The 26,180-nt window shown below is 45.8% G+C and overlaps 1 protein-coding gene across 1 annotated transcript in view; it reads left to right on the forward strand.

Moving 5' to 3' along the window:
- LOC121876708 (trichohyalin-like) overlaps positions 1–26,180 on the forward strand; it is a 47,982-nt gene that overhangs the window by 12,520 nt on the left and 9,282 nt on the right. The window contains exon 2 of the mRNA XM_042382060.1: positions 19,185–19,420. Coding sequence (XP_042237994.1) covers positions 19,388–19,420 — 33 coding nt within the window. The 5' untranslated portion in view covers positions 19,185–19,387. The remainder of the gene's footprint in view (positions 1–19,184; positions 19,421–26,180) is intronic.

The following is a 26,180-nucleotide window of genomic DNA, read 5'->3' on the forward strand; positions in this document are numbered from 1 at the left end:
ATTCTACCACCCATCTGAGCCACGACACAGATTTCGCTGCTTTGATGTCTAATCTAAACCTGGACTTTGTTATACCTCAATGCCTACGTTACATATGTCTCTTTACTGAGAAAACGTCAAACTAGTTTATTTGAGCACAACACACAAAGATGGCGGCCTAAGCTACACTATGACTTTACAACAACTAGATAATCTCTCGCTATAGTTATGAGGAAAATTAATTAGTCTTCAGTAATCTTTAAGGATCAGAGCCCAGGCGAGCCAGTCGGACGTTGTTATTACTATATAATAGGTGGAACTCAGTATTGTGTAGCCTCACGCCGTGGCCTACAACGAGGACTCAATCTACCAACTTCAGACTCGGATGTTAGCATGTTATCGGCGGCGTAGATGAAGGCGCCTCGTCATCTAGCTCGGGATGGAAGCTGTCGGTGTTCATCTGTGAGTCCAATGGTTCGTTTAGTTTAATAGTTCATCCTCTGGCTGCACGCAACCCACCCAAGCCCTCACCCTGACTCTTCTCTCGCCTGTAATAATCTGGTGCTTTAAAACTTTGAGTTAGTTTAATCCTTTTAGTCATATCTCAGGTGATGTCAATAGGTAGACCTTAACTACAGACGTATAATAAGGGGTAATATGCCAACGCTATATTCATTAGTAGCTCCCTGGTGTGGGTCCCCGCTGCTCACAGGATAATTGTACCTCACTTATACGGACGACTGTGGTGACCATCGTTGCGTGTGGCACCAGGAGGAGGAGGAGACTGTGGTGACGGCCAGCCAGGGATGGTAATGGTGATTGATGATGTGTGAGAGGGTCTTACGGCGGTGATTTGTAATGGTACTTTATATGGTGTCTGCTGGTGACGGATTACGATACCTAAATAGTTTGATTCAAAAATGTAACTGATAAATTTAATATCGTCTCGTCTCTTACAATAAGATGCGGTTACCATTGTGTGACTGGTAATTACAAAGTCCATCTCTAACACCGACTATTCACTTCACATTAAACAAGAATTGGTTAAATTATCTGCTGCTTTTAAACTACTCTTGAAAAGGCTCCTTCGTGTGTGAAGAGCGTCCATCAGTTAGGTCAGGAAAAGCTGGTTTGGACGAAACAATAAGAGGTTGTAGCCTGCCACTGCGAAACTGCCATAAGGTTGTCTCCTGGCAAGGTGTTTGACAGGTGACTCACTGTGCATTCTCTTTACTCATCACCAGCTGACACCTTTTGCCTTGGACCACCACCAAAACACACACACACACACACACACACACACACACACACACGTACGTGCCAGAACAGTCAGCCAGGGCCTCAAAATATGCACAAATTTACCAGAACATCTGATTTAGGTATACCTGTCATTGTGATCGTACCTGCAGTAACACCTGAGTCAGCAACTTCTTAGTATACACCTGCCAAAGACAACAGATCTCTATTATATCATACACCTGATCTTTCTCCCTGTGTCCTCTTTCTCTCCCTCTGTCCTCTTTCCTCTATCTCTGAGACAGACACACACACACACACACACACACACACACACACACACACACACACACACACACACGTACGTGCCAGAACAGTCAGCCAGGGCCTCAAAATATGCACATATTTACCAGAACATCTGATTTAGGTATACCTGTCATTGTGATCGTACCTGCAGTAACACCTGAGTCAGCAACTTCTTAGCATACACCTGCCAAAGACAACAGATCTCTATTATATCATACACCTGATCTTTCTCCCTGTGTCCTCTTTCTCTCCCTCTGTCCTCTTTCCTCTATCTCTGAGACGGTCGGGTGTCACTCTGTCTCTCAATGAAGGCTGTAGTTCTCTCCCGGGAGATTGACAGCACAACACAGGCGCCAGGAGGATTATATACACGACCCAAACAAGACGTCACGAGTTGTTGTGGAAGAGGGTACAGTAAGTCGACCTGCCCGTCTTAACACTGTACTTAGTGTACTACGACGTGTGAACCTGACCTAATGTGACCTGGCTTATCTGACCTAACGTGACCTGGCTTACCTACCTAACGTGACATGGCTTACCTACCTAACGTGACATTGCTTAACTTAACCTAATCTAACCTATTTTAAAAACCTATCCAAATCTAACACGTCCTAACGTAACTTAATATCTGATCCTATTCTAACACTTTCTAACCTGACTCGTCTGTAAGAGGAATGTTATTTTAGGATTTAAGGGAACCATTTGTTATTTTAGGAGGGATAGGAAGTCCATTGGCTCCCTTAAATATTACATATGTTCTCTGGCAAAATTCATACCATAGAGGTGGGAAACGCCAGGCAATGTTGATCGCCAGTGTTAATGTCGTCTCTCAATCTCAACGGCATGTTAATTATTTTATGTTCGTCTCTCTTCCCTTCGTTGTGTATAATGTGTTAAGCTGTTGGTGGTGTGGCGACGATAATCCTGGAGTACTCATAAACCCTCACACCTGCACCTTACCTGTAACTCACCTGCACCTCACCTACACCTCACCCGGACCCAGTCGTGGTATATCTCACCTCTGGGAATAAAATGGCACCTCTGGATATGGTAAAAGTTGTTTGATATTTTATTGCTTTTTATTGAAGTTCCTCATTGTACTTTATTAATGATTTATTATGTTCTCTCACAACCACCAGTTAGGATGTTTGGGTTCGATCTTTGACTGTATGGGTCGTCTCTCTCTTGATATATGAACCAGTGAGAGAGGAAACTTGGCTTATATTGAGTAAGCCAATCGATGTGTTTCCTCTTGTTGATACTTATTACCTTCTCCGTTTATAGACGATCCCCCCCTCACACCCCCCCCCCTTCACGTCCTGCAGCTTAATGGAGACATAAACAAGAACTTGTCACTCGGAATGTCGTGTTTGTACATCTCTGAAGATAGTGTGACCTCTATCACCTCTCCTAGTTGACAAAGACATAAACACAGAATTTATTGCTGGAGACGTTGAACATTCATGTCTCTTCCTCTAACACTATTGCCCCAGCTGACGACCACATACACACAGGAGCCAGTAACTAGAAGCGTTGTGTCTGCTTGTCTCCTGCGTCGTCCCTTGGGTCACTTGCCCCACCTGCGTCACCTGCCCCAGCTAACGAGACATAAAAACAGGCTTGTGTGGTTTGAAGACGTCGTGCCGACGTGCCTACATGTCTCTGAAGACATTGACGAGGAAGCTTAAACAAATCCTATGTTATCTATGTGTGGGAGCTGTATTAATGTGTGGCTCAGGTGATGGAGGACGGGAAGGTCTTCAACAACCCCCCCCCCATTGGAAGAGGTTCAACCCTGATTATAGAGGCTGAGAGATATAAGATATACGGTATTATACCCACACGGGCCCCAGCGCGCCACTGGGCATCCCTCCTCCTCAAGTAGACTACAAATTACCCATAATAGGGGGAGTGACGGCCATGACGGGGGCTGGGAGGCCCATGGAAGTATCGTCGTGTTGATATGAAGGTAAGCATGATGGACCCCTTGTTTATGTTGGAGTTGCCACATGGGTATGGAGAGAGTCTTCGTGCTCCCAGACGTGCTATGGTGGTCCCCTCTGGCGCTGGCAAATAGGTTACGGCGAGGAACTTGATACCTCGTGTAGGGCTACTGTGCCTGGATGAGATATTGACGTTACAACACTTGATATGATCAAAGGATTGTTTTATATAATAGCTTCCAGACATGTGATGGAGAGGTCATTACCACGTTACGGGGTCCAGATACTCCAGTGGCTTCACCTGCTACAGTAAACTACTACTTTTTTTTTTAATCGTGTGTTGGATTAGTTTGTTTTGGTTACATCGAGGAAATGTTTATGCTGAAGGTGTCACATCGAGGTAAGAGTCGCACCGTAACCTGACGGTACTGCTTAGTGTTCCTGTAGAAGACTTGTGACGGCAGTGCTCCTCCAGGAGGTTACTCGGGACCCTCTACTACATCCTACAGGAGACTACTGAGGGTGGAACTCCTTCAGGGTGTTCTTTAAGACTCCTACCACACCTTACAGGGGACTACTGAGGGTGGAACTCCTCCAGGGTGTTCCTTAAGACTCTTACCACACCCTACAGGGGACTACTGAGGGTAGTACTCCTTCAGGGTGTTCCTCCTCAGAGTTAACGTCTATGGAAAGCCATTTACCCCCTTTTACGGTTCTTATAACATCTTTACGCGTGTTAAGATAGACGCCGGAAGTGACGGTGATGAAGTGATAGGATCTGTCTTTGTAGAAACCGCCTCTAGTTGAAACAGCAGAAACCGCCTGCAGTAGAAACGGCACTTTACTGGAATTTTGATCCAGTAAGAAAACCTTAGCGAGAAAAAACCATAGCTATTATAAACACTCGCTTTAGGATTCATCTTTAGAAACCATGCTCAAGAGATTCCTTAGTACTTAAAACTTGTGGGTAAAAGAAACCATACCTTCCAAAAGCCATAATCTATGTAAACCTTCACCACGAGAAACCAACGCCATAGAAACCATTTGGGCCAACAGAAACCATAGGTGGGAGAGACCGCCAATCTAAGTACCTGGAGAGAACGCTGCCTGTGGTCGCCTCTGTACACACTATCACTCGCCATCTTAATAACCAGATATTTTTCAACGGCTTTTTTTTTCCATTGTAAATAATTCCAGCGCCCGACCCTGTCCCATTAGTGTGAGCGTCTAGCCAGGGAGGAGAGAGCTACAGTCGCCAACTAGACAGACACCGGACTAGACAGACGCTTCATTAGACAGACGCTGGATTAGACAGACGCCGAGCTAGACAGACACCGGACTAGAGAATACGCCGGACCAGAGAATACGCCAGACTAGACGGACGCTGGAATAACAAGATGCCACACTATTTCAATCGTATATATGTATCCATCTATCTATTTGTCCACCCATCATTCTCTATCTATCTATCTATACATTTATCTTTAGCTATATCTCTCTCTTTCTCTCCTCTCTCTCCAACATCTCCCTCTCTCTCTCTCTCTCTCTTTCTCTCTCTCTCTCTCCAACATCTCCCTCTCTCTCTATTTATATATATCAAGATATATTCATCTATATATCTCTTCGTGTGTGTATGTGTGTGTGTGTGTGTGTGTGTGTGTGTATGTGTGTGTGTGTGTGTGTGTGTCATATAGCACAGTGGGCCAATTCAGCGTGGGGTCAGACAAGCAAAGGTGTCCCAAGGCCACGTTTAGGTCTAGGCGTCTGTCTCCTAATTGAATCTTAATCCACGAAGGCAATTTACAAGTGCTTTGATGAGCGGGTGTGAGCCGCCTGGTAAGTCTTGGTGAGCCTCTTGGGGAACGTCTTGGTGAACGTCTTGGGGAGCGTCTTAGTGAACGTCTTGGGGAGCGTCTTGGGGAGCGTCTTGGGGAACGTCTTGGTGAGCCTCTTGGTGAGCGTCTTGGTGAACGTCTTGGGGAACGTCTTGGTGACCCTCTTGGTGAGCGTCTTGGTGAACGTCTTGATGAGCCTCTTGGTGAACGTCTTGAGTGAGCGTCTTGGTGACGTCTTGGTGAGCCTCTTGGTGAACGTCTTGATGAACGTCGGTGAGCGGTCTTTGGTGAACGTCTTGGTGAGCCTCTTGGTGAACGTCTTGGTGAACGGGTGAGCGTCTTGGTGAACGTCTTGAGAGCCTCTTGGTGAACGTCTTGGTGAAGCGTCTTGATGAACGTCTTGGTGAGCGTCTTGGTGAATGTCTTGGTAGGCGTCTTGGTGAACGTCTTGGTGAGCCTCTTGGTGAACGTCTTGGTGAACGTCTTGGTGAACGTCTTGGTGAGCGTCTTGATGAACGTCTTGGTGAGCGTCTTGGTGAACGTCTTGGTGAGCGTCTTGGTGAGCGCCTTGGTGAACGTCTTAGTGAACGTCTTGGTGAGCCTCTTGGTGAACGTCTTAGTGAGCCTCTTGGTGAACGTCTTGGTGAACGTCTTGGTGAGCCTCTTGGTGAACGTCTTGGTGAGCGTGTGACCTTGTTGTGGTAATTGTCCCAGGTGAGGCTCCTCCTTTTATGTGACTCTCGTACGTCTTGTAATTATCTACTCTTCTTCCCTTCCTTCTCTTTCCTTTCGTCTTCCTCTTCTCCTTTATCCTCCTACTCCCTGATCATCATCATCCTCTCCTCCTCCTCCCCTCCTCTCTCCTTTTCTTCCTCCTCCTACTTCCCTTTCCCTCTCCTCCTCCTGCTCCCTCTTTCTCCTCCTCCTGCTCCTCCCCCTGACCCTCTCCCCCTGACACCCTCTACCCCTCAGCCACCAACGCCTCCACATTCTATATGAGATTGTCAGCCAAATATAGTCACCTCTTATGACTGTCCATTTCCAGGCTGCGGGAACGACCGTCTTAAACCCCCCCCCCCTCCCTAAATCATTTATCAATTAGGACTCAAATGGTGCCATCGTGTTCAATCTCAGGAACCATATTTGTCACCTACGACCCGCCCCGCCACCACCCTACCTTACCCTGCCCTACCCTACCCTACCCTGTCGCCGCCTCTGATGGATGTCCTCCGTCAGGCTGTAACTCATTGTGGGTTGGCTTTGAGTGAACAAATTGTCGATGGTGTTGTTTTTTTTGGGGTGATGTTTTGGTTGATTTGAGAGGATAGCTGTTTGGTTGTTTATTTTAGGTTGACTTTAAGGAACAGTTGTGATTGCTGTTTATTTTGGGTTGACTTGAGGTGACAACTATTCAAGATGTTTTATTGATTGTCATGGTCGTTGTTGTCTTGCCAATTATACATAATTAATGCTCCCCTGTCTCTCTCCTCCTGCATAGCGAGACAGTGATTGAGAGATACTGCTGCTGCTACTCCATAGTCGAAGAGATCGATTATCTCTTCGACTATGAATACATTTAGAGATACAAATAGAAAGGTAAATATTTAAGGTCACCAGAACCACTTCACTTTCACCTTTTAAATACACCTTCCTTGTCACCTGAGAAATGACCCAGTGTATCATCTCTACTCCTATAGAGACACCGAGAGACATTGAGAGATGCCACTCCTTAAAGAGATCAGATATCTACCCCCGAAAAGTTGAATACTATAGATGGGGGGAAGTGGAAAAAAGGAAGATGGGAGGGGGGTTGTACAAGGGACATTAGGTACTGTTAACTTGTGGTCCTACCTGTTCGCTGTATTACCTGAAGAATGAATGATCAAGGTACCTACAGTGAATGGAGGTGGCCTTGTCGTCAGCAGCGGCGCCCACACCCAGCAGGAGGAGGTACTACACACAGTCATACCTCCTTACCCCCTCATTCACCCCACCTTCCCACCCCCACACCCCTCCACCCCCCTCACCCTTCTCACCACCACCCCCTCCATCACACCACCACCCCCTCATCCACCTCCCCCTCACCCTCTCACCAGTTTGTTACCTTCGTGTTAACAATATACTCAACACCTGTAATTCGTATGATGTTTTAAGACTATGCTCGTACAAATGTTCTAACCTAATGTGGGTGGTTTTGGAGGAAGGGGTTATACGGGACATATAAATACGGGTTACAAGGAGATGAATACGGGTTATGGAGTAGATGCAGGGCTAGATGGTGTTATCTGTACACTGGTGGAAGAAGTAGGTGGACACACACACACACACACACACACACACACACAATGATACGGTACATCAATAATGGTAATATTTTCTTCATTAACCACTTGTTGCATAGTCATTTATACAACAGGTAAACTTTAATTAGCATACATATACATACGTGCATAAATACATCCATCCATTCATACATATATACATACACTTTGGTCTTGTCATAGTATAACGAAGAAGTGGATGGATACCTGTGTTGTTTTAGTAAATGCAATAGTATAGAAGTAGTAATAGTAGTAGTAGTAGTAGTAGTAACATGTAGCCCCCCACCTTCAGGAGCTGCCAGCACTGAGGTATAGTTATAGCCGTGTGACGTAAGCCATATTATCCCACCAAAGAAGAAGACTTGGGTAATAATCCTCTTGGGTGGAATCGTCATTAAAAAATATACGAGTCTCCTGCATCTCTAGAGGTTTGTCGAGAGTTCCAAGATGGCGGCGACGGTGTGTGATTATATGAGAGGGTAAATAAAGAGTTCCAAGATGGCGGCGCCCGAGGTATTAATGAAGCAGTAGCAACGTGAGTAAGATGCATACTAATGGCTCCCTGTACTGTTGAAAGCTACCGTCATGCACCCCTACCCTACCACCCTCTATGATAACCATATTTAGCCCTCTATGCTGACAGCTGATTCTCGATCTTAATTGACCTCATCTTAAGGTACATTGTCCCTGGCGCTAAGACGTTTCGCTAATTCCTCCAGGTTTTCGATGATAAAAAAGGTGGAGCTCCGACGTCTCTTGGGGGGAACATGGACATCTGATCGCGCTGTCATGTTGTCTACGATTTCTTTTAAGTGAACGTGTATTGTGAGGTCAGTCACTCTATTACCCTGGCCAGTGAGAGGTGGGGTGGGAGGGAGAGGTGGTATGTGAGAGGTAAAGGTGGGAGAGGTGGAATGGTGTGAGAGGGAGAGAGGTAGGGTGAGAGGGATGATGATTGATCAACAAGGGTGAGAGTGGAGTGGAGTGGAGTGGAGTGAAAGTGACGAGAGAGAGAGAGAGAGAGGACGAGACAACAAAATAAAGAGAGGTATGGATTGAGAGAGATAGAGAGAAAGGGGGATGAAAGAAACAAAGAGAGAGAGAGCCAGAGATAGAGAGATAATTGAAGAGGAAGAAGTGTGGTAAGGTCAAACAACTCCATATATACAAATTTTCAATGCCATTCATCAGCTCATTAAGGTGTATTGTTGACCATTAACGGCTGATCTCCCCTACAATGCCCCTCCCACAATGCCCCTCTCACAATGCCTCTCCCACAATGCCCCCATAATGCCCCTCCCACAATGCCCCTCCCACAATGCCCTTCATAATGTCCCTCCCACAATGCCCCTCTCACAATACCCCTCCCACAATGCCCCCATTGTGCCCTTCCCACAATGCCCCCACAATATCCCTCCGACAATGCCCCCATAATGCCCCTCCCACTTCGTCCCCCAACAATGCCCCCCACAATGATCCCCACAATTCCCCCTACAATGCCTCCCCAACAATGCTTCCCCCAATAATGCCTGCCTCCAACAATGCTCACCCCCAATCCCCCACCCTACACTGCTCCCCACCCTACAACGCCCCACCCCACAACGCCACAACGCCCCCCCACTCACAACGCCCCCTACCACCCCCCCTATGCCACAACACCCCCACTCCCCCCACCTCACAACGCCCCCCCACCCTCACACAACCCCCCACCCAACGCCCCCACCACACACCACCTCACCCCCCCAACACCCCCAACGCCCCCACCCCCACAAGGCCCCCAACACCCCTCACTCCGCCCCCACCCCCCACAACGCCCCCCACTCACGGTGCTTCCCCCTCCCCCACACACACCTAAGAGACCCCAGATTGAAATAGAAATAGAGTCAGGTTATGAGGCCACAATAATACACAATGAACAATACCATTACTCTAAGGGTCCAGTCATAAGTAGCTGAGCTTCAGGTACGTTGGGGCCCATTAGGACTAGGGGCCCATTTAACCAACAACCGATTTAACTCTCCAGAATATTACCCAACTCTCGGCAACTCCTATTATGTCTGTCTGTCTGTCTGTCCGTCTGTCTGTGTCTGTCTGTCTGTCTGTCTGTCCCCATCACCACGACGAATTCTACGGGTAGGTGGTTCCTTAATCTAGCAATAACAGGTAACGAGTGCTGGTATCCCTTCTGGCGTGTTGTGGTGGGCGTGTGGGCGTGTTGTGGTGGTGTGGGTGTAAGTAGTATGATGATTTGGCCGGTGTAACGTTATGATTGGTGTGACGTCATGGCTGGTGTAACGTCATGGCTGGTGTGACGTCAGGGGTACTGTGACGTCATGACTCACTAGTACAGGTAAAACATCCGAGAACTTAAAACACGTACAGGACTATATTATGTGACTATATATAAATTGATGTATATATAAACATATTATATTCTCACTTAAAAATGTTTGTGTGTATGTATGTGTTTTGTTTGTATGTGTCTCTGTTTGTTTGCTTGTGTGTGTTTGTGTATATTGTGTGTGGGGTGGGAGGGGGGGGGGCCTTCGTTCGAATGCATCTAACTCGTATTTTTTTGTATAAACTGTAATGAAACTCCAGAGCCAGACGAATTTTTACTCAAGAATTAGTGAATTTATTGTTGGATGCAGGTGACAGGTGTGTGAAGCAGGTGACAGGTGTGTGATGGAGGTGACAGGTGTGTGATGCAGGTGACAGGTGTGTGAAGCAGGTGACAGGTGTGTGATGGAGGTGACAGGTGTGTGATGGAGGTGACAGGTGTGTGATGAAGGTGACAGGTGTGTGAAGCAGGTAACAGGTGTTGAAGCAGGTGAAATGTATGTGATGCAGGTAACAGGTGTTGAAGCAGGTGAAATGTATGTGATGCAGGTGACGGGTGTGTGTGAGCTTGTGACAGTGTGTGAAGCAGGTGACAGGTGTGTGTGTGTGTGTGTGTGTGTGTGTGTGTGTGTGTGTGTGTGTGTGTGAAGCAGGTGACAGGTGTGTGTGAAACAGGTGACAGGTGTGTGTGTGAAGCAGGTGACAGGTGTGTGTGATGCAGGTGACAGGTGTGTTGAAGCATGTGACTCGATGATAGTGGTATATATCTGCAAATACGACCAGAAGAAAAAAATTGACATCACATTCATAATAACAATATTATCCATACAGGTAATTAATACTTGAGTAAAGAAAACTCTAAGTTCTTATTTTAAAACGAGAGAAGTTTCCCTATGAAGCTAAAATGAAAATCAGAATTCTAAAGATATTTTCACCTCTCTATATCGAAGCCAAAATGAACCAATTAGATCGACTCGAATATCTGCTTCGATAAACCTTTAGGAACAAGAACCAATGAACGAGCTCTTGTGATTCTGGGGAACTCAGGTTTAATGGTGGTGTTCTTGTGGACTTTGATGGATGTTACTGTTGTTGACTCAGACTCCACCTTAACCCCTTGAGTGTGATGACATAACCCTGTGTGTGTGTGTGTGTGTGTGTACAATGTTGATATAACTCAAAGGTTTTGTTCCGTGTATGTAAAGGGTTAAGATGTTATACTCAAGAGGTCAAATTATCTTACGTAGTGGAATACCTCAGTTAGATAGTGAGGTAACATGACACATTCCACGTAGATGTAGAGACGTACTGTGACATATTCCACGTAGAGATTGGAGTAGTATGACACACTATTGATAGAAGTGAGGGAGAAAGGGGGGGGGGGGCACTGGTAGACGGGATCAATGTGAGGAGCAGAGTAGTGGTGATGGGAAGAGAGAGAGAGAGAGAGAGAGAGACTTCAAGGGAAGAAGGGAGGTAAAAGAAGGGAGGGTTAGAGGGTGGAGAGAGAGGAGGGGGTTTGGAGGGAGGGGGATTTGAAGGTGGAGGTGTTCTGGTGGAGGGAAGGGAGGCGAGAGAGGATTTTCTGGTGGAGGGGGAAAGAAGAAAGGGAGGAAGAGAGTGTGTTTGGGTGGAAGGGGAGAGAAGGAAAGAGGGTGGAGAGGATAGTGTTGGTGTCCCCCCAGGCAGTGTTGTGTTGACGTGCCCCAGGACCCTGTGATGACGCAACCTTTACTACAGCCTGGTGGGGGCGGCTTGCTGGAGGCACAGAGAAGGAGTTGCTAGGAGGAGGGAGTGTTGCTGTGGGCTGGACGAGTTGCTAGGAGGAGGAGGAGGAGGAGGACGACGAGTTGCTAGTAGTAGGAGGACGACGATGAGTTGCTTGCAGTGGGAGGACGACGAATTGCTAGAAGTAGGAGGAGGACGACGAGTTGCTAGTAGTGGGAGGATGACGAATTGCTAGTAGTAGGATTAGGACGAGTTGCTAAAAGGAGGAAGAATTGCTAGGAAGACGAGGGATTGTCACAGAGAGGGACTAGTTGTTAGGAATGAACCTCAATCCCAAGAGTCTCAAACCTAATGAATCCCTATGCTGACGGTCAAGATATATCAGGTCGGAACCCAATAGGAACGAGATCCACTAATTTACCAAACATACTAATTACCTCGTTCACTCGTAGGTCCCGTTCATGTATATTTTGTTACCTGTCAAGAAACTACAATTCTTCTTCATTTGTTAGTTATCGTTGCTATAACATAACATAACATAACATGAACTACAGTAACTTAACATAAACTAACCTAGTCTAAGCTATTTTAACTTAACCTAATCTAACTTTGGTCTAACCTATCGTATTCTATCCTATCCTAACTTAACCTAACCCATCCATTTTTTTTTAATTTCCTTCCTCTCTGATCGTTACTGTAACCTTGATTTAATACCATAACACCACAGTCAGCTATAGGTTGTGTCAGGAAGTATAGGCTTAATAAATCCGGTTTAGGCAGCGAGTCATTTTAGTTCTAGGCATATTGAATGGCACTAATAAGAAACATAGGCCTATATAATCCGGTTTAGACGTCGCTTAACCTCAGTGATAGGCCTATTAAGAGACATTAAATATGTATAGGCCTGGTAAGAAAAAAAATAGAGGCCTGTGAATATCCAGTTTAGGCATCGTTTGGCATCTTGTTTAGGTCACAAAGACAGGTGAATGGCTTGACTGTGGTGGGTCACGTTTCATTACTTGTAAATAAGGTTAGGTTAGGTTAGGTTAGGTTAGGTGGGCGGTGACTATAAGATAGTAAGCATAATACAATGAAGACTTCCTCCCTCCCACGTCCTTTCCCCTCTCCCCTCTCACTCTCCCTTCCCTCCTTCCTTTCCTCCATCCATCCATTTCTCTTTTCTCCTTTTCTCTCCCCTCCCTTCTTCCCCCCTTCCTCTTTCCTCCTGTCTCTCCTTCCCTCTTTCCCCTCCCTCCCTCTATCTTCCCTCCTTCCCCCCCTCCTCTCCCTCTTCCTCCCTTCCCCCTCCCTATTTCCCCCTCTCCCTCCTCCCTTCTCCCTAGCTTCGGTTAGGTTAGGTTAGCGTTAGGGTGTTTAATCATCAGGTGAAATAAGCTCAGGTAACCTTATTTTCACATGACCAAAAAATCTATTACGTCGTTAAGCTCTTTAGTGTAACATGATGTGTTGTGCTAGAAACGATCAGTTCAATATATTAGATAACACTTCAGGCGTATAACACAATCTTTGGCACCTACGAGTGACTTAGACACTTGTTGAACGTGCTACACTGACCTCCATCTAAACCTTACCTTACCTTACCTTACCTTACCTTACCTTACCTTACCTTACCTTACCTAACTTAACCTCCATCTAAATCTATATCGTGTTCCTCTGAGTTCTTGCCAACAATTTCTGTATTTATTTGTTTATTTATCTTGACTATGTTTTTGTCATACACTAAATCCTCAAGAAACTCGGTTGAGATCATTCTAGGCAACCTGACCTTTCCTTCCCCTGACCTTGGTGGCTCCAGGACCCCTTCAGGGAGGTTCTATGTCAACAAGTTATATGACGCGCGGAAAACCTATAGCGAGAGAATGTAAAGGTTTGGTCACAAGAAGGAGAATATAATGACTCCAGGGACATGACGGGAGGATTACAGAGTCTGAGGGATCGATCACCTATACACGAAGACTTTTATCTGCGTCAGGAAACAAAACGATAAAAAGTTGATGTGGAAGTTTACAGGTTATGGTGTTCAAGATAGAGGTGATCACTATGAGTCTTTTAGTTTTTACAGTGTGAGGGATATGATGATGATGGTGAAGGTGGTGATGGTGTTGGTGGTGCTAATGGTGATGTTGGTGGTGTTGATGGTGATGGTGTTTGTAGTGATGTTGGTAAACATGTTTCTTGGTAGTTTCTGATCACAGGGAGTTTGAGGCTATATTGTGTACAGGTCCCTGGCGTCCACAGTACCCTACAACACCCTGGAGATGACAGCACTGATGACCACAACACCCCAGAAGTTATGTGAGCCATGTTGTGGGCTTCACATCGATCAACGCCTGACGTTCACTCACCTTCATGTATTCTGACGTCCTGAGCAGCCCTGAGCAGACACCCCGACGTTCTCAGGCGCCCTCGTCCTTTTTCCCTTCCTGCCGGGTTATGACTGAGGCCCAACAGCAGTTACATGGTAACTTGGGTCATCCCCCATGTAAACCAAGCAATTACACCTCTGACAGAAACTTTGACGGGCGGCCAACTACTTGTTCAACAATTACAACTAGCAATTAAGGGGAATATTCCTGCGGCCTACAAAACCAAACTCCCACCAGAGGCGCCGATCAGCTGAGGCTTAATATAGTAACTCGAGCTCCATTCATTAACACGTCGCGGCGGTTGAGTTGAGGTAATGACCGGAAGAGGCATTGAAATGGTCAGCGATTATTACGCAATGGAGAAAATAACAAAGAATAGGAAGAGTCTGGTGAATGTTTGTATGGGCGTGTGAGTAAGAATAAACAAAACAAAGTAGAGCTCGTAACTCTGGCAATTGCGGCGATCTCTCATTCATTCACCAGGAAAGAGAGGTGAAAATTGTTCCTCTTCTGGCACCCGTGGTCGAGTCCATTCACAAATGTGGTGTGGTGGTGAGGGAGACTGCGCAGGGAGGCGTGGGTGGCAGGCGCGTATAAGACCGTGGCGGCAGGTCAGACTCACATGGTGTTGACTCCGCGGCCCTCTGTGGTTACTCCTCCTCAAAGCCACCACTACCACTACCACCACCACCACTACCACCACCACCACTATCTCCTCAACCTCAACCTCCTGTGCCGTGTTGTACCACCACCTGTTGTACCCCACTGCACCATCACCAACCATCTTCAACTCAATCTTACTGCTCCGGTCTCTGCAACAAGTTATATTAACATCGGCACCACTTACCATCATCTGAACCATACTGTAACAGTTACTCAGTCTACTACCATCATTTAACACTTCCAGTACCGTTACTCTACTGCTAGAAACATTACACCAATAGTACTACATTTACTGGTTACTGATACTGTCATTACTGTCACTGGGGTGAGTTTAGTTACATCTCACCTACACTACTGTTACGCCTGTCACCACCTAGACAGATATGCCGCCGTGACGTCACCAGTACAAGAAGCAACAGCAACAGGTAATGCCCGACTCCTACAGTAGAGGCCACAACCTCTCCTATACATAATCTCCCAAAAGTCTGTCTCATCCTCGACCACCTTCCCTCGTCCACTGAAACCTACCTGTTGCTCCCCCCCCTCCCAAACGGACATGTCTTTCCCCTTCTCATAGTGAAGTCTCTCCTTCTCCTACTAGTGGCACCCCAGGCCCTTCATCCTCCCCCCTCACCCCTGGCACTTACATCTGATCCTCCTCGGCGCCCTCGTACTTGCCAGTGCCTCGAGAGCTCACGACGCCCGCAGCAGCTCACAAAGAAAGATCTTCGTCTGCACCCCCCTGGATTATACATCGACGAAGGCTTACCACCAACTGAAGGTTAAATTTCATTCAGGATATTTATTTTGTGAAAGGCGATGGCTTCCTTAGGTTGTATGTTGTTGTTAGTGTAGCTGGTGCACGTTTTGTTCTGTCCTCACGCAAATTATCGGTATACAGGGGTGTGTTGCCTTAGGTTTATTGGATTTTGTTGTAGTTGTGACAAGAGAATTTGGGGGGGGGGGGGTCATTTACTTAATAATATTACAAAATGCTAAAGAACTGTTCCCTTCATTAAGCCGTTTTCTCTTATTTTCACCCCGGCATGATACACAGAAAACGACCTATGTGTTGAGAATTACCCCCTGTTAGATGTATTTAATTCCTTCACATGACTCTCCAAGATTCATCCGTTGATCTTCTATTTACGTTAGAGTCTCTCGGTAATGTTGATGCGATTTTGAACTTCCTTTTGTAAGGTTTAAATGTACCAGTTACAGTAGATACCTTCTTACATATCTTAGTCCAGCGTTATGATTGGTGAAATGACGTAGACACAAGTATACAGTATACATCGTTGTCTACTCTCTCTCTCTCTCTCTCTCTCTCTCTCTCTCTCTCTCTCTCTCTCTCTCATGATCTCTATATTTAGCGTGATTTTTCGTTGTTGTTTTTTTCCATTGACTTTGTGATTTCAGCAAGTGGTTGTGAAACACTTTTCTGTTAATGTATTTCTTCACAGTGTTATTTACGCTACATCACATCTTATACTACAGGGCGTCTTGGAGATGACGTGAAAACTTGTAATACTGAACATTGTCTTGACTTGTGGAAAACTTGGCATATCAACAAGTTAGGGCAGCTTTGTTGTTGTATTATAAGCATTCACGCGATCTCAAGCAAAATATGTAAGGGAGTGTATTTACATTTTTCTTAGTGTGTTTAATCATCAGATGAAATGAGCTGGAGTGTTTACTCTTCAGGTGGTCTTGTTTATGTATATTTGTCAGGTGTGGGGTGTAATTATGAGGCAGCCATGACCAGCTCCCCAACATGTGTGTATAATGGACAGTTTCACGTAACGGAAGGTATAAAATAACATAGAAATTACGCCTAGAGATTACCTTAACGAGGCTCTATTCACTCAAAGCTAAAAATCTTCCCTAGGCCTAGTTACAAAGCTCGTGTGAGTTGGAGTTTAGACACGTTCACTTGGCATTATATAGGAGAAAAAAATTACACTTAACACTTTCCTTTACCCTAGATACGTTCACTCAGCACTAATTAGGAGATCAAATTAACAGACAGGAATTCTGCAAAATATTCTGTGTGTTCAGTTTGTCAGGTGTTAAGTTACTGTTGAGTTGTAGTGTAAAATCTGTAATTGTTTTTGAAGTTATTTTTGTGTTTTGTTTTAAATGAATCAGTCGGATACATCTCTACGTCGTCAGTTAAAAAACAATGTTGACCCTGGTTGTTGGATGATTGGGGAGGATGGTAGGGTGTGGGGAGGATGATGGGGGTGAGGAGGATGATGAGGGTAGGAGGATGATGGAAGTTGGGAGGATGGTGAGAGGGTGGGAGGATGGTGGAAGGTGGGAGGATGGTGGAGGGTGGGAGGATGGTGGAGGGTGGGAGGATGGTGGAGGGTGGGAGGATGGTGAAGGGGTGGGAGGATGGTGGAGGGTGGGAGGATGGTGGAGGGTGGGAGGATGGTGGAGGGTGGGAGGATGGTGGGGTGGGAGGATGGTGGAGGGTGGGAGGATGGTGGAGGTGGGATGGTGGAGGGTGGGAGGATGGTGGAGGGTGGGAGGGTGGTGGAGGGTGGGATGGTGGAGGGTGGGAGGATGGTGGAGGTGGGAGGATGGTGGAGGGTGGGAGGATGGTGGAAGGTGGGAGGATGGTGGAGGTGGGAGGATGGTGGAGGTGGGAGGATGATGGAGTTGGGAGGATGGTAGGAAGGATGGTGGAGGTGGGAGGATGGTGGGGGTAGGAGGATGGTAGGGGTAGGAGGATGGTAGGGCGGAGAGGGGTATAGCGAAGAGAGGAAATATGGCGGGGTGGAGGATGAGGGGGCGGGGCGGGGCGGGGCGATCAACAGGCCTCTCTAACAGGTAATAAAACAACAGTCATCAAGGTTTCTAACAAAACAAGACTACTAAACTAACAGGTAGACGACCCTCGCTCTATGAACCCCAGTCAGCGGGTGCCACTTCAACAGGTACATTAAATAAGTGGCACTAAGTGAACACCCCTTAAATGGATCAGGGGGAGTGAGTGCCGTTTAGGGAGTGCTACCAACACTCACCTAACCTGTGGCACTATTTTATATTCTCACAGTTAATTTTGTTGTTGTTGGTGTGTGTGTGTGTGTGTGCGCGCGCGCTTTTGGGCTGTAATTAGTCAGTTTAATGTGCGTCTTATCTAACTGATGGATGTTTTTCAAGTGTGATTTATGGATGTTGATGATTTATTCGTGGTCATCCTCGTTCTGTTGTGACGTATTAATGATACTTTCTCCTATACTTTCATTTAATTTACAAAAACTCTAATTCCACAGATCACTTGAAGATTAGGCTCCCAGCTTATTTCAAATTAAGATTAACCCTCCACCCCCCCCCTCCTAGTACTAACCTAATCTAACTTAATCTAACTTCACTGTCCCAGGTAGCGTTGGGGTGTTTAGTCTTCAGGTGAACACACACACATGAGATCACTGGAGTGCATGGCGGAGGTTCCTGGAAATCATCGGGTTTCCGTGTGTATATTTAGCACCGGGTATTGTATCATTGCTGAATTTGTTAAGGGGGACAGGGGGTTCTTGGGGCGGGTACGGAGGGAGGGAGGGGGGGATTCACGCCTCGTTACACATGTTGTTTGGGTCCGTCTGTGTTTTTGAGTGTCCCCCCCCGCCTCTCCCCTCCTCCTCAGGTTTTTTTGTTATCGTCTCAAGAATTTTTAACCTGGGAGTTATTTTGGGCTGAGTTAACATTAGAGTCTTGGTACTGTTGATTAAGTTGTCCTCACCATGAGTTATTGGGGATGTTATGTCCCTCTCTCCCTCACCTCCCTCACCTCCCTCACCTACCTCCCTCTCTCCCTCATCTCCCTCACCTACCTCCCACCCTTCTCAGTGCGTATGAGAGGACACATCATAACTCTCGTTCGTCTCCGTACAATTTCAACCATTTTTATTATTATTATTTTTTTTACACCAACTTTTCATCTTTTTTTTATATTTAGCTCAGGAGTATTGTGCCCTTGTTGGCTGTGTTGGTGGGGAGAGATGGTTGGGGGAGAGAGGGGGGTTGAGGGGTAGAGAGGTGGGGGAGGAGGTAAAATTCTCATCTAAAACAGGTAAAAAAAAATGACGACACTGTACCCATCATAGATATTAAAGAGTCTGTCAGGTTGTATTTTTGTCTACAGTTCTGTCAACGTCAAGATTTACGACTAAAATTAATAGTTACGATTGTATCATTAATAAAGTAGTCTTCACCTGTAATCCATGTTTATTGATGTCTACACTTCCTTCGTCAACCAATAGGAAGCCATTAACTCCTACTCCCGAACAGCCTAAAGTTAAAGACATTATCAACAGGTAAATCAGGTTATTGTTTATCTAAGAATGTCTGAGGATAAAACAAAATATGAGCTTATAAGTAAGACAAACCCTCTCCTGTACCTTCCCTACTAACGCCTGTGTTTCCTCCCCCGACCACCAGGGTACCCCACGAAGCTGCTGTGACCTGGAGGCAGAGACGAGAGGGCGGCGCCGTGACCTTAGCCTCACACGACCTCCCTCACCATTATCACCACCACCACTACTACAACCATCACCACTATCACCACCACCACCACCACCTGTGTCGCCGTCATCTCCACCACCGGAGCCAACACCATGGCGCAGTAGAGATCGGTCTCCAACATGCAACTTAGGAACACCATGATTCTAGTGTTGGTGAGTATTGCTACTAACTCACAGCTCTTCCATGTGCTCTTTATTGATACTATTTAAGGGATAATTATCAGGGGGTTCAAATTTGACACGAGATTATTTTTTTTTTGTAACAGAGAGAGAGAGAGAGAGAGAGAGAGAGAGAGAGAGAGAGAGAGAGAGAGAGAGAGAGAGAACACACGTATCTCAGTGGACCTAAAAATAAATGTTACGCTAACTTAAATCACACACACATACATACACACACACACACACACACACACACACACACACACACACACACACACACACACACACACACACACACACACACACACACACATCTAAAATAGCATCGTACCATATATTTGAACCCCTCATATGACCCCGTAGTTGGATAATTTTACTGAAAACTATACGAGTTGGTGCCGGAACTGTCAACAAGTACACTTTAAGTTCTGTTTTCTCACTGTTGTTTAGTTTGACCAGTGTTGCCAGTAGCTATTCAACCAAACTCTTTATTCTATCAGTGTTGCCAGTAGCTATTAAACCAAACTCTTTATTCTATCAGTGTTGCCAGTAGCTATTAAACCGAACTCTTTATTCTAAGAGCAAACCTGCATGAAATTTGCGCGCTGAGAAAAAAACACCTATAGACAGACAGACAGATAGACAGACAGATAGATAGATAGATAGACAGACGGACAGAAGGACGGACGAACGAATACCAATGTGTAGCACAGGTGGGGGGCGCAGGTGTGTGTCCACCAAACAGGGTGAGGGACAGGTGGTTAATTAACGTACCTGTTGTTTGCTTCACTAAACACCACCGACGTTTTTCATTGGTTGGTCACTGTCTCCTCTAAGATGTTACTTTCATTAATGACTCGTTCGCTCTTCCTCTTCCTCGTCATCCTCGTCCTCCTCCTCCTCCTCGTCCTCCTCCTGTTCGTCCTCCTCCTCCCCCGCTTTCTCTTCCCCTTCCCTCCTCTTCTCCCCCTCCTCTTCCCTCCTCCCTCCCACTCGCTCACACGCACACACACCGTCCCGTTTCGTGGAATACATGCAGTGATATATAGGATGACTCAGTAGTGCTACTAGTAAACACACACACACACACACACATACTCACTCACTCACTCAATCCTCTGTACTATTGCATCAGCTTTCCCTCCCGCTCCCCTCCCTCAATCTGTCTACAGTACACCACGCTATCCAACCATCACCCTCTCTGTACGTTCATTTCTACCAGTTTTATCTTTTTTCTGTTTCATTCTCTCTCTATCTCTTTTTTTCTTCCCTATCCATCAAACTGGACCATTTTAACTATCTATCAATCTACCTTATCTATTTTATCTATCTATCTATTCGCTAGTAATAATGTATAGGGACAAATACTAACCATTTACCTACCTGAGTCTTCCCACCTGTCTCTTAATTAGCCCACATTGTTCCCCTCATTAACCCTCGTCGGCTCTGCTTCTGGTCAACGGCGTCGTGATTTTACAGCTGAACCGTGGCCTTTATTTCCGACCGACTGTGTGTGTGTGTTCTTGTGGTTTAATTGACTACCTGTTCATTAGCTTCCCTGGGAGGTATTTCACCTTGATGTTAATTATTCGTCACGTTAACCTGTCATCCTAACCTAATCTCATCTAACCTAACCTAATCTAACCTAATCTAATCTAAGGACACCAGGTAACGTCAGGGTATTTAATTATCAGGTGACATAACCTTAGGGTGGCTAATCTTCACGTGACTCGTCTATAGATTGGTGTATATTACTTGTTTTATTATCACTCAGAATCTTTTCAGTATTAGTTGAAAGTGTCCACCCCCTCCCCGCCTTTGCCTCCCTGCCTCAATAATTTTCCCTCCCATCTCCTCTTCCTTCTTCCAACCTCCTCTCCCTTACCCTCTCTTGCCTCCCTTCACCCTCTTCTTCCCTCCCTTTACTTCTCCTCCTTCCAATCTCCTCTTCCCTACCCCGCAGCCTCCTTCCACCTCCTCCTTCCACCTCCTCTCCCTTACCCCCCTTGCCTCCCTTCACCCTCTTCTTCCCTCCTCTACTTCTCCTCCTTCCAACCTCATCTCCCCCGATAAAATCTGCGTTATAACTTAAAATTTGAGCAAAAGGTTCTCTCATAAATAAAGGACAGATACTTTTAGTGAGGCGGACACCATTAATGTTAGCAGTGGGTGTTGGGTGTGCGGTGAGTTATTACACTATGGGTATTTATGATGAGGAGGGGGTATGGGGCAGGCAGGCAGGACAAGACACGCCCGCCCGCCCGCCCATCCGCCAACCACCACCATCACCACCACACACCAACACACCACCAATACTAGTACTATCACCACAACCATCACCACCACCACTACTACAACTACCTCAGTAATGTACGGAGGAGTGGGTGTTGATAGTAATGGTAGTGATGTTGTTGTCTCGTTATGTAACTTTTGATTTTATTGAAAGCCATTTTGAAGTACAGTATTCAGAATCACCTGAAGATAAAACACCCCACCTTATTTCAGCTGAATATTAACCGCTGTATCTGAACCTAACCTAACCTGGCAGCGTTAAGTTTGGTTAATCTTCGGATGAAATAAACTGAGTGTCTAATCTTCAGGTGATCTCAGTGTTTAAGTGTCCTCTACTCTTCAGTGCAGCTAAGTGTTGGTCATTAGCCGAAACTTCCCTCAACCGCGTAAAGTATCCATCAGGCAAGTCGGGAAGTTCTCTATGTTCATTATAGTGACGAAACCCAACAAGACTATACTGTACGCCACTAATATGAAGTATAAGAACATAAGGGAAACTGCAGCGTATATTAGGCAACCTCGTTTACACCTAACCCCTATTTCTAGCTACGTTATACAGCTCTACTCCTGTGCCTTTGGCCCTCTCTCTACACCCACAACTCCGGCCAGCTAAATACTTTACCGGTTACTAACTTACCCGACACCAGTGTTCTGTGACTCAAGGGCAGGCGGGAAGAATCCAGGAAAAAAAAAAGTCAGAACCTAACCTAACCTATTGTATTACTTTAATTGTTAATGGTATTTAAATAAAATTACTTTTTTTCCGAGCCAAATTGTTACTTTTTTCTGTGACCTTTTTTTTTTTCCTGTGACTTTATTTCCGTCCACCGGCGGGAGTTGGGCTGGTCAGTAGTTCGAGGGGCGCCTTTGTATGTGCCGCTGCCACCACCCACTTTGTCAGGCAGCCATCATCCAGGAATTCTTGGTGTTCAGAGCGGCGTGAGTCAGCGGTAACGTAGCGTGTAGCGGCCCTCAAGTGGTGTCCTATTTTGGTGTCTGTCACTGTCAAGGACGAAGCGCTAAAATAGGTGATAAATGTCGCATCCGGAGCGCCGAGAGTTCCTTTGTCTTCCCCCGCTGATGCTAGACGGCCCCTTGATAGTAATGACAAGGGGCAGTATGTCTTGCAATTACCCTTATTAACACGAAGATAATAATCAAGGGTAAGAGTAGATAATTAGTGTAAGTTAAGCTTTATCGTCGTCGCCCTCACACCAAGTGGCGTCTGTTACTCGCGTGTTGTCTGCCACACTCACTGAGGCGTGACACCACCACCACCACCTCCCGCATCCCCTGTCTCACCCCTCACTTGTTAGCACCACCCTCACAACACCAACCTTGTACCATCCCCACACCTCACAGTACCCTTCACACCTCACCCCTCACAGCACCCTCCACCTCACTCCTCACAGCCTTACCTGCCACACACCACCCCTTCCTTTGAGCTGGTTCTGTCTGTTTCAGTACATCATGTTACACGCGCTAAACCAAAATTTACGGTTAACAATATTCCTGAAGCTAATACCGTCGTCGCAAGATGACTCTCCCCAGATTTCACAATCTTCCGGCAGGGGACCAGAATCTATTGGGTCCTCGACTTGGATTACGCTCTTATCCGAGCGGGATTTTTCCTAGGGATTTTTTTTCTAGGGGGATTTTGTTCCAATATTCTGGTCTTATTAATCAGTATCTCCCCGTCAGTGCCAGCGTGAGTGTGTCGACCTTCTCTAGTAACCAGTTTACTTTTTTAAGATTTGTTTTAGTCTCGAGTAAAAATGTTCCATAAGGACATCAAACCTCATCACTCGGGCACTAGGCTTTATAATACGATGGCTTCCCTTACTACAAGAGTAACAATTATTTGCAAGATTATTAAACCCGGTGATGATCCCTCGCCTTGTTGGTTAGGTTAGGTTAGGTATAATCGTCTAAATGACATACGTCTCTTAGAGTTCCTCTCTTCCTTCACCTCATCTTCATCACAGAAAGTTCTCTCTCTCTCTCTCTCTCTCTCTTTCCATGCACCAAGCAGCAGCATCGTGGAGGAGGGAGGGAGGGAGGGGGGGAGGCAGTATTGTTTGTGGTGGCCATTAGCAGACAGCGGCACGGCGTCCTCCCCACACTGTTGTCTGTGATCGTTCCCTCAGCTACTGCTTCCTCTCCTTCCCCTTACTTTACCTCTTCTTCTACATGCCTCCTCTTCCTCCTCGTGGTGTGTATAGTGTCTTGGTGAATACAAAGGGAGACAGGAGTTTGTTGGACCAGAATAACATCTTTCGGTTTAGACTAACATTAGTCAAGACTCTCGTGTTACAAGTTGGTGGTGTGGAGTCTAGGGCATCCACGACCCGTGTTTCCCATGGTGGAGTTGCGGCGACTAGCTGGCTCACTGCACGGGGCTGGGAGGCGGTACACGTCGTGGTCTGCTGGTGTTAGTGAGAGGACACAACCATGTACACCACTACATAACGAACATTTGGCACATACAGACATGTATGTGTATATCACCTGTCTTCTTAACAAGACACGTGTATATAGTAGACAGACATGTGCGATGTGTTGCGTGTGTAGTCACCTGTACCCTACAAAAACCAATAAAACTTCCAAACACTGGCATTTTTGTAATATATTTGGTTGGGAGAGTCACCAAACATACTTAGGTGAACAAGATCCTGAATATACGAGCCTTGTAGCCATCAGCATCAGTGGCACTAATTGATAACAGACGGGGCACCGCGTCCTTTGTGTGGGAGCCGCCGCTCACTAACCAGATCTGAACGAACGACGCGGTAAACATAGCTAATGGAGGGAACACGGACCGCGAGGCTGCTGAAAAAAAAAACTTCCTGTTGTATTTCTACTTCTCTAGACCAGTAATCGCCTAATAAATGTCCTCATCTGTTTTTGTGGCGTAAAAACCCAAGTTGACAGTGTCGCGCATAAATAAGGTACTGTATATGATATCACGGTCGGAAGTCGCCAGACGGACAATAATAAAGTGAAATCTGACGGCGCGAACCTCACTCGAAAACGTTACACAGAGACCATGTTTAAACTCTTTCCAGGCCTCTTCTTAAATTCAAAATAATCATTTAATTTTCAAAGAAACAGATAATCAATGGACAGATCATTTACAAATCCAGTAATTAGCACGAAAATTAAAAAAATATATAATGACAGCTTTATCCTCAATAAAGTGCATTTTTCGTGACTCAATCAAGTAATGCTCGCTGCCTGTTATCAGTGATAAGCCGCTTCACATAACATTTAACAAACTCTTATAAATCGTAATATAATAAATTTTATATAGCGAGCCTTGCAGGGTAGTCACTGTAACTTCAATTTAACCAGGAACAAGTTGTCTACCGCTCAATTTATTTCACCGAGTGGTAAGACGCAGCATACCTCTCCTGATGAACTATATCCCCTCGCGTTTCTTATACATGTATATCCCATTTGGCCGGAATATGAGGTTAGGCGTCATTTGGACCTGTTAGTCTGTCATACCGCGACGACCATATAAATTCAGTATTCCCTTGATATTTTTAGATCATCATTACCACCTCCATCAGCGCGAGGAGAGACGACAGTAATGGCTTCCCCGCGCTGTCATGTCTCGCGGTGGTCCTGCCAGGTAGTGTACGCGGGCTCTTACCTCCCCTCCCGCGTCAGTACTGGGGAACCTCTACATTCTCGCTGGGCTCCTCGTGACGCCTCTGTCCCGACTCTCTAAATACACAAGAGAGTCCAGAGAAGTGAGAGCCATCAATGACCAGCATCGGACGCAAACTAATGGATGATTCCTTGTATAATATTTCTCAGTCCTTCGAAAATATCATCTCACCAGTACCTCTGACTCGTATTGAGGCGTCCGGATGACTTACTAACTATTGAGTCCACATATCTTGTCATCAGCGAGGTTAGTCATACGTGGGGAGGTTTATTACACACGGGGCCCTGTAAGAAGCTTGTTTTTGTATATTAGTCTTGTGAGAACCGAACTTAAAACGTCAATAGGTGGAGGCAATTAAGAGGCAGCCTGATTTAAATTGACTACGAGTACTGGAGCAACGAGGCAAATGATATTTATACCAACAACTATTATAGAAATGCAATAAGTTTTAGGTCACATGTGTGTAATTGTCTCACTTTTTAGAGTATTTGTGAATAGTTATCAATCTGGAAAAGTTTGGTGATATTTTCGAGGCCTGATACGGGGACGTATTTGTTTTGGACGTGAAGTCTTTCTCATGTGCGCTTTCCAACGTTATTTGTTCTTGTAGGATCACCTGACGGCTAATATATATTATTTAAGGTGTTTATCTCAGGTGGAGGAAGGTTTGTGACACGAATATAACGTTTTAAGAAGTAGGGCTTTAGATCCACCCGGAATATTATTAAGAAACTTTACTGTCGGATGAAAGGAAATAAAAATTGACCCAAATTGTGTGATGGTGAGGGA

Source organism: Homarus americanus, unplaced genomic scaffold, assembly GCF_018991925.1.
Source record: "Homarus americanus isolate GMGI-L3 unplaced genomic scaffold, GMGI_Hamer_2.0 scaffold53604, whole genome shotgun sequence".
Classification (NCBI taxonomy): Eukaryota; Metazoa; Arthropoda; class Malacostraca; order Decapoda; family Nephropidae; genus Homarus; species Homarus americanus.